We start from the raw sequence: 12,849 nt of genomic DNA, 5'->3' as shown, positions 1-12,849 counted from the left end.
TTTTTTGTTAGTAAAACTGTTATTTTGCTAGAAATTATATAAACTACAAGGATGAATTGTAACTTTGTAAGGACCAGTAACTTTCAGTCAGGACCAGTATCTTTTATGGTCAGCCGGTCCTTAGGACGAACAGGAAAAAATCACTAATATCAAGTGCCAATTTCAGTACATGTACGATACTTTAGTCTCCATATAGTATATCTTACTGAATACTGAATGGCTAGCAAAGTTGTATAAGTGCATGCGAACCTTTTTTAATTTTTACTTCGGCGATCACTTTTTACGTAACTAGTTTACAGTGCTATTAGACAGATCACTGTTACGCTTTATAATGTAATAATTGTAAAATTATAGTAGTTCGCCCTATCTAATTTTTTCACAATTAGTAATTTAGTTTTGTTCTGTAAATTAGGCTTAAAATTCATCAATAATTACGCATATGCAAAAACAAAATATATAATATGTATAGCTTTGAATCAACTTAATTTACGATATTCACGATGCAAATAATAGTAAAAATAATAAAATGTAAATAAATTGTAAACGACCACGACGAGACTCGAACTCGCAATCTTCCGATTCGAAGTCGGACGCCTTATCCATTAGGCCACGCGGTCATACCAAGTAACCGGTTATATTTGCTTATATAAATATCATCTACTTTCTAGCGTGTACTATATTTACACATTTGAAGTTTCAGCTCTGTGAATATGTTGCATTGATATTACTAAGTTATATTCTTCTGTGTATTGCCATGAACTTATTTTATTCCTCATTGCCACTTTAACCTGTAACTGAAATAACAAAAATTTACACAATTTGTTGCGAGTTATTTCCCTTCTGCCATTGAGTGATCATGGAAAGCTTAACAAACGAGTTACTTCCCTTTGACTACGATAACTTTGCTGATGTTTCAACGACACATTTTTGTTTTGTCTTTGTTAAAAGAAATGGGTGTTGTAAATTGTTGATAGAGAAATATGTTAATCCAGGCAATGACTGCATTTTCCTTAAATTACGAGGTAAATTTTAGTTTGTGTTAATATAAGATGAATTTTATAGAATTAAATGCGAAATATCTTTATGTCCATTATTGCACATTTCTTGATAACTTTTGTGAATATAATTGACAGATGTATATATATCAAACGTTTATTAGAAAGAATTGTAAATTTTACTTTACACTGTCAGCGGGATTTAATACTTGTTTTACTATTATTAATATCTTTATTTCCTCCAAAATTGAAGATTACATAAAGAATGACACATTAGCATGAAAATTAACAAAATATGAACAAGTTCAAGACAAATAATTAGCTGAGATTTAATCGTAGCTATAAAGATCACATGCTTTCGGGAGTCTATACAAAAAAAATCACATTCCCTAATCTAAATCGATGGTAAATATTTTACCCAACAAGGTGTTACATAAATCAAAATCTGATAAGTTAAGAAGCGATGACATGAATTCTCATCCAAAATCATTCACCAAAAAACACCAGTACTCGTCACGAATTTCGCTATTATTTCACAATGCAAAATATTATGGGTAACAAGATCATTAAAAAGCATTCCACAATATTGACAAAATTTAATGCAACTTGATATTCGTGAGTTTACACAAGCATTCAAAATACAATGTACATTTGGGGAAAAATAATCAAATACAGATTCGATAAATATCAGCATCTGAATATATTTTAACTCGTTTCCGAAAATCGCATCTTTTGAACGAAATATGAAATTTCCTTTATTATTAAAAAATAAAATAAAATGAAATGATAATAATAATAAAAATGTGCAAACAAAACTTATTTAAAAAAAGCTACATCAATGCTTATAATAATCATTTTTAAGACTACAAGATAACATAAAAAACGTTTAAATGTACTATTTTATTGATTTTCCGATGGATTATTTTTTTCTGAATTTTCATAGTCAGAAAATCGGATTTAGGCTAGTATGAAAACAAATAAAAATTAAACATTTTGTAATAAATTCCAACAAATCTACAATATACAATGTATATTTTTATGATGTACCATAGCTACTCTGAAGGATGAATACGTTGTACCACATGCAAGGCAGTCATAAAATGTATACTTCAGATGTTCAAGGTGAGAGTACAATAGATAAAAAAAACTATCTTAATCACCAATCCATGTGAACATGTTACATAGATTCGCGTCGTTTGTGTACGGTTTTCATGACATGTTTTCAGGTGATTGAAAAATAGATAAAATGTTTTAATCGTAAATCTACATGTATATGTGAATATGAATATAAATGTCGCGGGCTTGTAAATGCGTCCGTTTCCATGACGCCGATATCGGGAATAAAGCAGTGCTATTTATATCTATTTATGAACAGGTAATGTGACTTGTACCTGATTCACGTGCCGTTCATTACACATGCTCGGTATACTGCCATGGCCAGTAAGCATATCTATAGGCCTATTGCAACATCGCGCTCGATATTTGTAAAACCTGAGGGTAATAAGGGTTGTTTTTTTAAAATGAAAATGTCCGCAGTATTTAATTTGTGATATTTCATTGTAAATGTAGAAAAATAATACTGTAACCTGAAGTTTGATCCCATTGAAATTCCATTCATAGTGAAAATTAATAAACATATAAAGTGGTTTGAATATAAAATGCGAAAAAAAAACAGAAAGACAAATAGTATTATTCTACAATGTATAATAATTGCGTTAAAATATTTTTGGTATTTCCAGATTCTTGCTTGAAAATACATATTTCGTGGAAACGGAAAACTTGAAATGTCAGTGACATAATTCTCATTTAACACAGTCATTTTTCATGCTGATTCCAGGAAAACACAATTATACTTAGACTACATTTACAATTCAACTTGCAGTATATTGAACGACATCATTTTTTATTATTGCATTTTTTTCTGTGAACACTGTTTATATATGAACACAGATAAGAAATCGGAGAATGCTAACGTAGTATTATAAAGTCATTGATTAACTTTTAATTAAATAGGATCGAGTTAAAAGCAAATAGTAACAATCAGTTCCCCTTTTGTGGCCTCCCTCGTGACGTAAATTCCAATAATAATAGTCTCGTGACATTTACTCAGTACTCCGATAATTCCGCAATAAATATAGTCCCTACTACAGAAGAAAGTTAGACACGAGCAGAGTTTAGTCCATTAAGTTTACAGGACTAACACCGAGTTTTGTACGATATTGTTTGTGAATTAGTAATTCCCATAGCTTGTCATCAGGGAATATTTTTATTTGAACAAGCAGATTTTGCGGAGCTGTTCGCCGAGTTTACTTTTCTCATTAGAGGCGGCAGGTTGTACGTGTGTGTTGGAATCTCGTGACATTTGTGATAATTTGTTTTCGTTCATCAATCTACAACAGACTTCAAAATGGTGGAAGGTGGCATGAAATGCGTGAAACTGCTTCTTTTTGCGTTTAATTTTATATTTGTGGTAAGTTGTTGTAGATAAGTCGATGGCCATAGGATTCTGTAAACATACGGTCTAATTCCTCCGCCTGGCCATTTCACTGCAGTGTAACTTACGCCGAATGACAGCTAAAAACGTTCTCGATATTCTAGCCCAAAACATACTTTTTATGGAACCACATCATTCGTACAATATCATTGATCACTATTTGTCTTTCATTTTATATGTTGCATGATTTTATTTTTATCGACGGTCTTTCTACGTGGCAAATTTTCTTTTGGGATAAATGAGGTGCGGGAAAGGAGTGTCTCAAAATTGTAATGTTGGATTTAAAATTTTAAAAATCGAAACCTTCCAGTTGCTCAACTACAAAACACACCCAACTGTAAAATTCGATGACTGATAAAAATCTGTTAGTGGTTTAGTTATAGAAAATACTATATCGTGCTTCAGGAAGTATGATACTATAGACTTGAGACATAAAACGTAAAATGATGTTATACTTTCTATTTCTAACTGTCTAGTACTTGAGTAGGTATAGGCCTAGATAGTTAGGGTAACTGTTGGTTTATCATAGTCAAGTTTTAATTAGGAAATTAATTCAGGCAGGTGTGTATGGATTAATTTAGACTTCAAACTTGTAGAAGTGCTTCTGGTTAAAAGAAAAACACTATTAGCTCTACAGGTAAATCTCAATTTTATTTTGATAATACATGTATAAAAATCAAGTGTCTAATATTGTTATTGTTAAAAACGCTGATTAATAATAATGATTTTAAGTGAATAATATTCAGAGGTGGTGAGTTGGTAAGCCCATGAGAATTACATTTCAATGCAGATTTTTTGACAAAAAATACATATTAGGAAATACAGGTGAAAATTAATTCAGCACCCTGTTACATTTTATGTCCCATGGTCTTAATTATTATTATTATAGTGCTATTGCACAGTGTCTGTATATTCAGGTATATAGTGTAATCATGTGTAATAATGATTGTTAACATGATCGAAATATAGGATTTGAATGACTCGATCAATAATATGTACATTGTAGAAGTACCTGCATTAAAAAAAATTATATACACAGCATAGTATTGTATTCCGAGTGCATTGTACAAATAGACTTTATTGATTTACTGTAAATTTCCAATTCCACTCAAACTAGAAATAATTCATAATGTTTTAATGATTTGAAAATCGCTAGATGTCTCTACATTTACTATATAAAAAGTTTTTTGACATTATGGGCTAATTACTTTGTAAATCATTTAGCAGTGCCGGTAGTCATGTATGATATGGGTTTTTTGTTGATAATTATAAAAAAAATTAATAATATGACATATTTTATTGTTCATTCTTTCATTTAAAAGAAATAAAAAAAACCACAACAGGACCGCGTGTACAGTGTAGTGTACACTGAAGAATAGTCAAAAGTAGCCTATGGTTCTGTGTACATGTTTATACAGACTTGTCACGAACCTTTAAACCGCTAAAGAAATTCAATGAAAAGGGGCTCCGATTCAGATTTAAATTTAGGTGTAGTGACAAGAGGAGAAACTCTTTAAACAAAAACACATTTAAACTTCTGTGAAAACAATCATACCCACTGAGAAATTTAAATCTGGCTTGACAATGTAAATATGCGAGGCTACGTGCAGGGAAATCTCATATCCCTGTCAGTGCTCCAGATAATTTTTGGAGGGGTGGGTATTTGTACTTGCACTTTTGAAAATGTAATGATTATATCTTTATTGAAGGGGTATTAATTAACACTGGTTCAGATAAATTTAAGTGAATTTATTTAATAAGTTAGGAGTACCTCATATTTTTTATCCCCTCAAATTAAACTCTCATATGCCATGTAAATACCCCTATTCATTAACAACTCACAAGCAGGATCCGAAATATTAATGATTGTGGAGTGGTCATGATCAAATCCCTTGTAACAGGAACTTGCATGGTTCTACATATCACCGCAACAGATTCTTGATGGGATACCATAATATAGTTAGTCATCAGAGATAGTGTAATTGTACATAGACTGTTCATAATTTCTGACGTATCATGTATGTGGTATCTCTCCTATTTGAGTTACACAATACTTACGCTTCCCATGGTTTTAGTGAGGACCACTTAGCACGATATGGTACTACTTTGATGACAAATTGAGTTTTGCATCGTCATACTTCAAATTCATTTACGAAAGGACCAATTTGTTTACTGTGACCACAGACTTCTCCATTTGATTTGTAATACTTTCATTGCATTATTTTATTGCAAGGTCATTTTTTGGGTCAGTATACATATTATGAAGTTCATTTGGATCACGTGTACTTTGTAGGAATGGTCAGTCAACGACAGTAATAGTGGACATGTTGGACAGTACATATATATATATATAATTAGCCTCGGGATATGTACAGAGCAGATAACAATGAAACTTGTGTGTGCTATAATACTAGCTATTGCATTAGAGACATTTGAGATGACATTCCCCTGAGTCATCAGTTTGTTTATAAATCATGTATACATATGTACACTACAATGTTGGCAGAGTTATAGCTACATACTTTATACGTGGTCAACCTATGTGGTCTCTACATGTATTCATCTACAACAATGTTGAAATGAAATGTTGATAGAGCTTAAACTTTAGTAATTGGTTAATTTGTATATTTTTAGCATAAAATAGTTTCTTTTTCTTTTGCCACATGTACAATTTCTTAGAAAATTTTGAAGTCTTTAAAGTAATCTGTTTTACACGTGCATGTAACTGAAAATTGCTTCATTGCTAAGATTATTTTATTGCTAAGATTATTATATAAAATGAGATTAATAGACTTTCATAACTGACCATTTGTTTTGCTTTTAATAAACAGATATTACTGTACTTGAAGTAACATGCAATAGATCCTTTTAAGGCAAACATCTTGAACCGTCCAAATTTTTGAACAGACCTAGCCCTGAATCCCTAAATGGTGTTGCACTAATATAGTTATATAATAAATTCTATACTTTCTGCTCACTGCTTTTGGAATTGTAGTAAAAGATGTACTGTATAGTCTGACCACCAGACCTTAAAGATGCTCCACCGCTGACAAATGGTATTTTTTCACTATCAAAAAACGGCAGCAGACGATTTAGTATTTTTCTTCAGTAACAAAAGTTACTTACTTTACACCATTACCGCCGTTGAAAAGTTTGAGCTTCTAATTTCACTTCAAGTTAAAAATATAGAAAAAATAATTAATTGCATCCCGAAAAAATTCCATATCACTATATCCTATGTGGAATGAAGTACTGATTGTGCTTGACCCAAAGGCAAAATGAATTATTTTATATTATTTTTTGTGTTAATTAGACTTATACATACACGATTAAACACTAATTATTGTTCAAACGATGAATATCATTTATACTCTGTCGGCGGTGGAGCATCTTTAAGTTGTTGATAGACTTTCTCAGCAGATTTCTATGATTTATTATCTCCCCCATCAATAAGTTTGAAAAATCAGACATGTGGTGTACATGTAGAGACAAAAAGAACCAAGTCATCTTTTATTTATTTCAGTTTCTAGAGACTGAGGACCAGTTTCAAGTTATAAGAAAGAAAGTTATGTAGTACAGGTCTGTGCAGCTGCATGCAGCATGGCCCATTATCAGACTTTGTGAAAAATGAAAGCCCTGTACTGTATCCAAAATTATAGCTCCATTAGCTATTAAGTATTATATTGATCGCAGTATATATGTCGTCCCAAGGAGTCTGACATACAGGCCTGTAACATCGATCATCTTATGTGACAGCTGTTAGGCTGTTTTAAGTGAAATATATATAAGTGATGGTGCAGATCTTTGTGTGTCCACATATATTGTAAATAACTTGTAAAACATGCACAGAGATTTGTACTGAATACCCCTATCCTACATACAGTAGGGAACAGTACCAATATTTGAGTCAATGATTGTACAATGTGTGAAAGTGCTTAATGAATTTGCATGTGTACTAAATGCTTGAAAAAATGCTCTAGTTATATAACATAAAAATATGATATGATATAGTTTGTAAATATGAGAAATTGCAACAAAATATGAATGCAAATATGAGAAATTGCAACAAAATATGAATGCTACATATACCGTATTTGAGCGTAATTAATAAGGCGCCCCATATTTTTTGCATAAAAAATCAGTTTCACGTATTTCATTTCAAGAATTGGACTACAATCACAATAAGTTACTGCATGACTAAATTAGACACTAGCTAAACTGTAATATAATTAAGTTCATTTTCTATGTAAATAAAACCTTGATTTGACCACAATTTTGTTTTTGTTTACAGATAGTAGGATGTGTACTGATCGGAGTGGGAGCCTATATCCAAGTACAGTTCAAAGATTACTTAAATTTTGTAGAAGGACAATTTAGTTCTGCTGCGGCGCTTCTAATCGCTGTCGGCGTGATCATCTTCTTCATTGCAGCGTTTGGATGCTGTGGAGCATGGAAGGAAAACTACGTCTGTGTTATGATCGTGAGTATATTATATAATCGGCTTTTAAATTCTGAAGAACGAGAAATCAAATTGGGATGGCCTTATGACCTTGAAATAATTGAGGAATATTGAAATGCAATTTTCTGTTTCTTATATAGTTTTTTGTATAACTACAAGCTTTCGAACACAGTTAACTTGGAAATAATTTTACCCTTATGACCTTGAAATAAATGTATTTCATATTTTCTTGTTGTGTAGTTTTCTGTATAACTACAAGCTTTCAAAACAAACACATAACTTGGAAACAATTTTACCCTTATGACCTTGAAATAAATCCATGGAGTGTACTGAAATGTATTTTACATTTTCTTGTTGTATAGTTTTTCATATAACTACAAGCTTTCAAAACATAACAGACAACTTGGAAATAATTTTACCTTTATGACCTTGAAATAAATGGAGTATACTGAAATGTATTTCATATTTTCTTGCTGTATAGTTTTCGGTATTGCTCGGAATCGTGTTCATCCTGGAAATAGCTGGAGGTATAGCTGGTTACGTTCTACATGACAAAGTTGAGGACGGCGTGAAGACTTTGATGGGGGACTCCATGAAGCGCTACAAAGCGGACCCCACAATCTGGGATCTCGTCCAGAAAGATTTCAAATGCTGTGGAACAAACAGCTCTTCTGAATGGATCAATGCCAACAATGGAACCATCCCAAAGTCGTGTTGTAGGTCCGAGAACTGTGATACTACAACTAAAGCAAATATTTATTCTGATGTAAGTAAAAAAAGAATTAGTAATATTACAGTTATCTGCCCTTGTGAGTAATTAGCAACTGTGGCATCATTAGTTTGTATAAATGTATTAGTTTTGAATCCCATGTGTAGTAGTTGCCAGGTTCTGACCACTAGTTGATGGTCTTTTTCAGGCAGTCAGGCTTTTCATCGTCAGCTCAAACTGGCATATATATCCTTAAATGATCATGACTGTTCAAAGGACATTTAACTAATCTGAAATCAAAGTTCTCTGAAAAATATAAGATTCTAAATCCTAAGTGACTTATAGAAGGTAAAGGAGGCCATCATTGATGTCATAATGACAAGGAGGACTTGATATTATTGTTGCCATAGTAACAAGGAAATTTAAATGTTATTGTTGCCATAGTAACAAGGAAATTTAAATGTTATTGTTGCCGTAGTAACAAGGAAATTTAAATGTTATTGTTGCCGTAGTAATATGGAAATTTAGATGTTATTGTTGCCGTAGTGGCAAGGTGGTCTTGATATTGTTGATGCTACAGTAACAAGAAAATTTAGATGTTATTTTTGCCATATAGTTACAAGGATGTTTTCATGTTATTGTTGCCATAGTGACAAGTAGAACGAATATACATTCTCAGCCTTCTATACCTTTTGGCCTTGTACAGATGGCACCATTATCTGTCTAAAAGTCTTTTGAGCTACAATGTTGCAGCTAAGTGACAAGGAGGTCATTGTGTAATTGTTGCCATAGTGACAAGGCGGTCTTTATGTTATTGTTGCTATAGTGACGAAGAACTCTTGTTGTTATTATTATTATCATATTGACAAGGATGTGTTTGTTATTGTTGCCAAAGTTACAAGGAAGTCATAGTGTTATTTTTGCCAAAGTAACAAGGATGTATTAATGTTATTTAGTGAAGAAGATGTCTTGATGTTAATATTGCAATAGGAACAAGGTAGTATAATGTTACTATGGCGATTAGGAAGACACGATACTGTTACCACAGTAACAAAAAGTAATACCCTTTCTCTCTTTATCCCCTCAGGGATGTCTGGATGCCTTTGTTACCTGGGTGAAGGACAAGATCTTCATTGTTGGTGGTGTTGGAATCGGATTGGCCTTTGTCCAGGTAAGTGTAGAACCTACCAATAAAACAGGATGTGTGGTTTAAAGTTAATTTACAGTACCAGCTGAATTATATTTTCACTAAATAGACATTATGGATATGTTTGCAAGCTCCAAAAAAGAATATAATTGAATAAACAAAAAAACAACAACAACAAAAAAACAAAAAAAAAACCGAATAAATCATACTAGTTGTGGTAAATTTTGAGTTTGTTTCCCCTAGTTGTAGTATAATTAATCAGTATGCAGACATCGCGAAATTTGCCTGTCTGGCGGACATGTCCGACAAAATTTGACTCGGACCGCCTATTTTAAAATCTGGTCTGGACCGACTGTCCGGCAATTATTGAGTACTGGAAGTTGGTAGAAATGGTGTCTCTGAAGTATTATGTAGGTGCCGAACCTGGCAAATATGTAAACTGCATAAGATAAATTAGATAATCATGAAAACAGCTGCCCTGATACTTATAGCAGGAAGTTATGTTTACTTCAAAACTTCACATTAATGTTCGGTCCGGCAAAATCTTGTTCGGTCTGGCTTACTCACAGTCCTTGCTGGTCCGAATGTCCGGCCATTTTTTTCAACTTATGCGATGTCTGAGTGTGGTAGTGAAATTTGCATATAGTAGACCAAGATTGAATAAATTATAACACAGTTGACAGTAATTTTATTTTCCTTGCACAGATTGTTGGAATTCTGTTCGCCTGCTGCTTTGGCCGAGCCCTGAAGAAGGAGTATGAGGTTGTGTAAAGGATCTATCAAAAACGGGACAAGCGAGGGATTTGGTAAACATCTGCTGACTGCAAGTGAAACTCCTGTAAAATCATTGTCGGCAAAGGTTGTCCATCTAGTGCTGATAGTTAAAAACAAGTTATATTCTGTGATGGACTAAAAAAAATCTGAATTTCTGTCGTGTATTCCAAGAAGTACATGTCAAATTCTTTATTCTACATGTTTTCATCAATCATTAAAAAATCATTTCAGAGGAAACATTTTGATATCAAACTATATTGGTGCATGACATTTGAAGGAATTTATTTTTTTCCAAATATATTTTGAATTTGTAATAGAATTTGACTTTGGAGAGTATATATGTTTAACAAACAAGCTTTGTCATAGCTTTTTATCAACAATAGTTGGCATTGTATCATCATAAAGAAAATCAAGATCATGAGTTAATTTTTAAGCAAAAAAGTTATAATGTAGCTTTGGATGAAGCTATTATTTCTTCAGTTATACATTTATTCAACTTACATTATATTGTTTTGTTTTAAATGTATCTGAAGTTATGAGATTTGACCTTAGTGAAGGTCATTGTTGTTATATGGAGGTTAAGGGATACAAGTTTATCACATATTTACTAACATCTTTACGCTGTGTATGTAGTGTCTGTAGATTTTAAACTGTTGGGAATGGACAAAGTAGAAAATGTTGAAATCAGGGTAGTTATCTTCAAAGATTTCAAAAAATTTCAAAACTTCGGTCGAAGTTCACAAAACCATAGGGTCAAAACAGACTGATCAAGGTTGAACAATCAAAATTGTCATTCATATTTACTAGGTTGAAACATTCAAATTGACAAATGTTGATGATGTGTAACCTATTCACCCCTGAAAATTCACAATGGCCTATTCCATCATTTGAATTGGAAGAGGTGAAATGCATCTTTTGGGGTGAATCAGTTAAGAGTGAATGCATTGACAGGTTGAATGTCTTTAGACATTTAAGCATTGATGTAGGTCAAAGTGGCTTTTCAAAGTTGAAAGGTCAACAGTTGTTGACTGATGAAACAAGTCGTCTTTGATATGCTAAGAGGGCCCAATATTCTGTTGTCTTTTGTAATTTGCTATATTTTCTGTTAGTAAAAGCAATTAAAATGCTTAAAATTTCAGTGTGTGTTTGTTTTTTTAGTTGCCTATTTTATTCTTTTGCTACATGCAGTACTTCTTGAATTGTTTTCTTCATTTGCTTCCTTTGCTTAAAAATGCTTATTTTGACCGATTTGAAAGTTAAAATTATAGATTAGCCATGGAGTACTAGGGTCAATGAATTTAGATAATACCACTTGATTGGGCTAAATAAAATTCTAGAGTATTAGTTTGTGATAATTTATGATGTTCTTGTCAAGTGCACAGTAAGATCCCACTACCAATTACTTATTCAGATTAATGACAATTCCTACACGAGATATCTGTAAATCTGCTGTGTGCATGGAGAGTTTCCTTATAAGGTGTATATTTTCATCAAAACAGTTTTAAATATTTGTTCGGTTTTTGTCCTAGATGTGCGTGTATGTGAAAGTCGATAATTGTGACTATTGCTTGTTTTATTGTCAATTGAGCTATTTGTATTGATCGCTTAACATTTCCATACAATATAATCGTAGCTGTTGTGTCATAACGAATGCGTGAGCATTTTCTAAAGTTCTTGATATGGTTGTGTCTCAAAATCAAAATACCTAAACATATGTTTCAATCTACAATTTATGTATTTTGTTCTGATACCAAGATCGCTCTTCATTCAAATAGTCTTACCATACTTTTGTGGGGTCCTGTCCGCGCGTTTCTGTTAGTGTATATAATTGATCAAAACTATATAATTTCTACATATTGCACCTTAATCGTTATCTATTTCGTCTCTAATCAAAATGCCTTCTATTATTTTTTCTTTTCAAACAATCGTCCGATTTAAGTTTTCGTCCACGTATAAGTCGCACTGGTGTTTAGGCCGCACTCCCGATTTTCAGGAGAGAAATTAAAGTAGCGACTTATACTCCGGTAAGTACGACACGAAAATATTACCCACACTCTATAATAATAATTATGGCCCATCATAGATAATTTTCAATGTTTCACTCTGTTAATAATTCCTAAACTTTAAAACAGTGCCTTGGTGCTTCAGAACATAGACACAATCATTCAGGTTCCGTTGTACGTGTAGTGTAACGTGCCAGGCGGGGTGTGTATCAAGATATACTTGGCTCCCTGTTTTGAATCCCTAACTAAGCTACAACATATGTACAGC

General features: G+C 32.5%; 1 protein-coding gene and 1 non-coding gene across 2 annotated transcripts; one reads left to right on the top strand and one right to left on the bottom strand.

The window, feature by feature from the left end:
* Positions 1-544: 544 nt before the first annotated feature.
* Positions 545-617, bottom strand: Trnar-ucg (transfer RNA arginine (anticodon UCG)). Its single transcript has one exon. It is a non-coding gene; the product is annotated as a tRNA-Arg (tRNA).
* A 2,513-nt stretch (positions 618-3,130) lies between these two features.
* On the top strand, positions 3,131-11,716 carry LOC138310465 (CD63 antigen-like). The gene is made up of 5 exons (XM_069251694.1): positions 3,131-3,465; positions 7,781-7,969; positions 8,430-8,714; positions 9,745-9,828; positions 10,510-11,716. Exons 1-5 carry the CDS (start codon positions 3,403-3,405, stop codon positions 10,573-10,575), a joined length of 687 nt encoding a protein of 228 aa, XP_069107795.1. The 5' UTR covers positions 3,131-3,402; the 3' UTR covers positions 10,576-11,716.
* Positions 11,717-12,849: the final 1,133 nt, after the last annotated feature.

The sequence above is a fragment of the Argopecten irradians genome, chromosome 16 (assembly GCF_041381155.1).
Source record: "Argopecten irradians isolate NY chromosome 16, Ai_NY, whole genome shotgun sequence".
In the NCBI taxonomy this organism is placed as follows: domain Eukaryota; kingdom Metazoa; phylum Mollusca; class Bivalvia; order Pectinida; family Pectinidae; genus Argopecten; species Argopecten irradians.
This window is presented reverse-complemented; position numbering and strand designations above follow the sequence as displayed.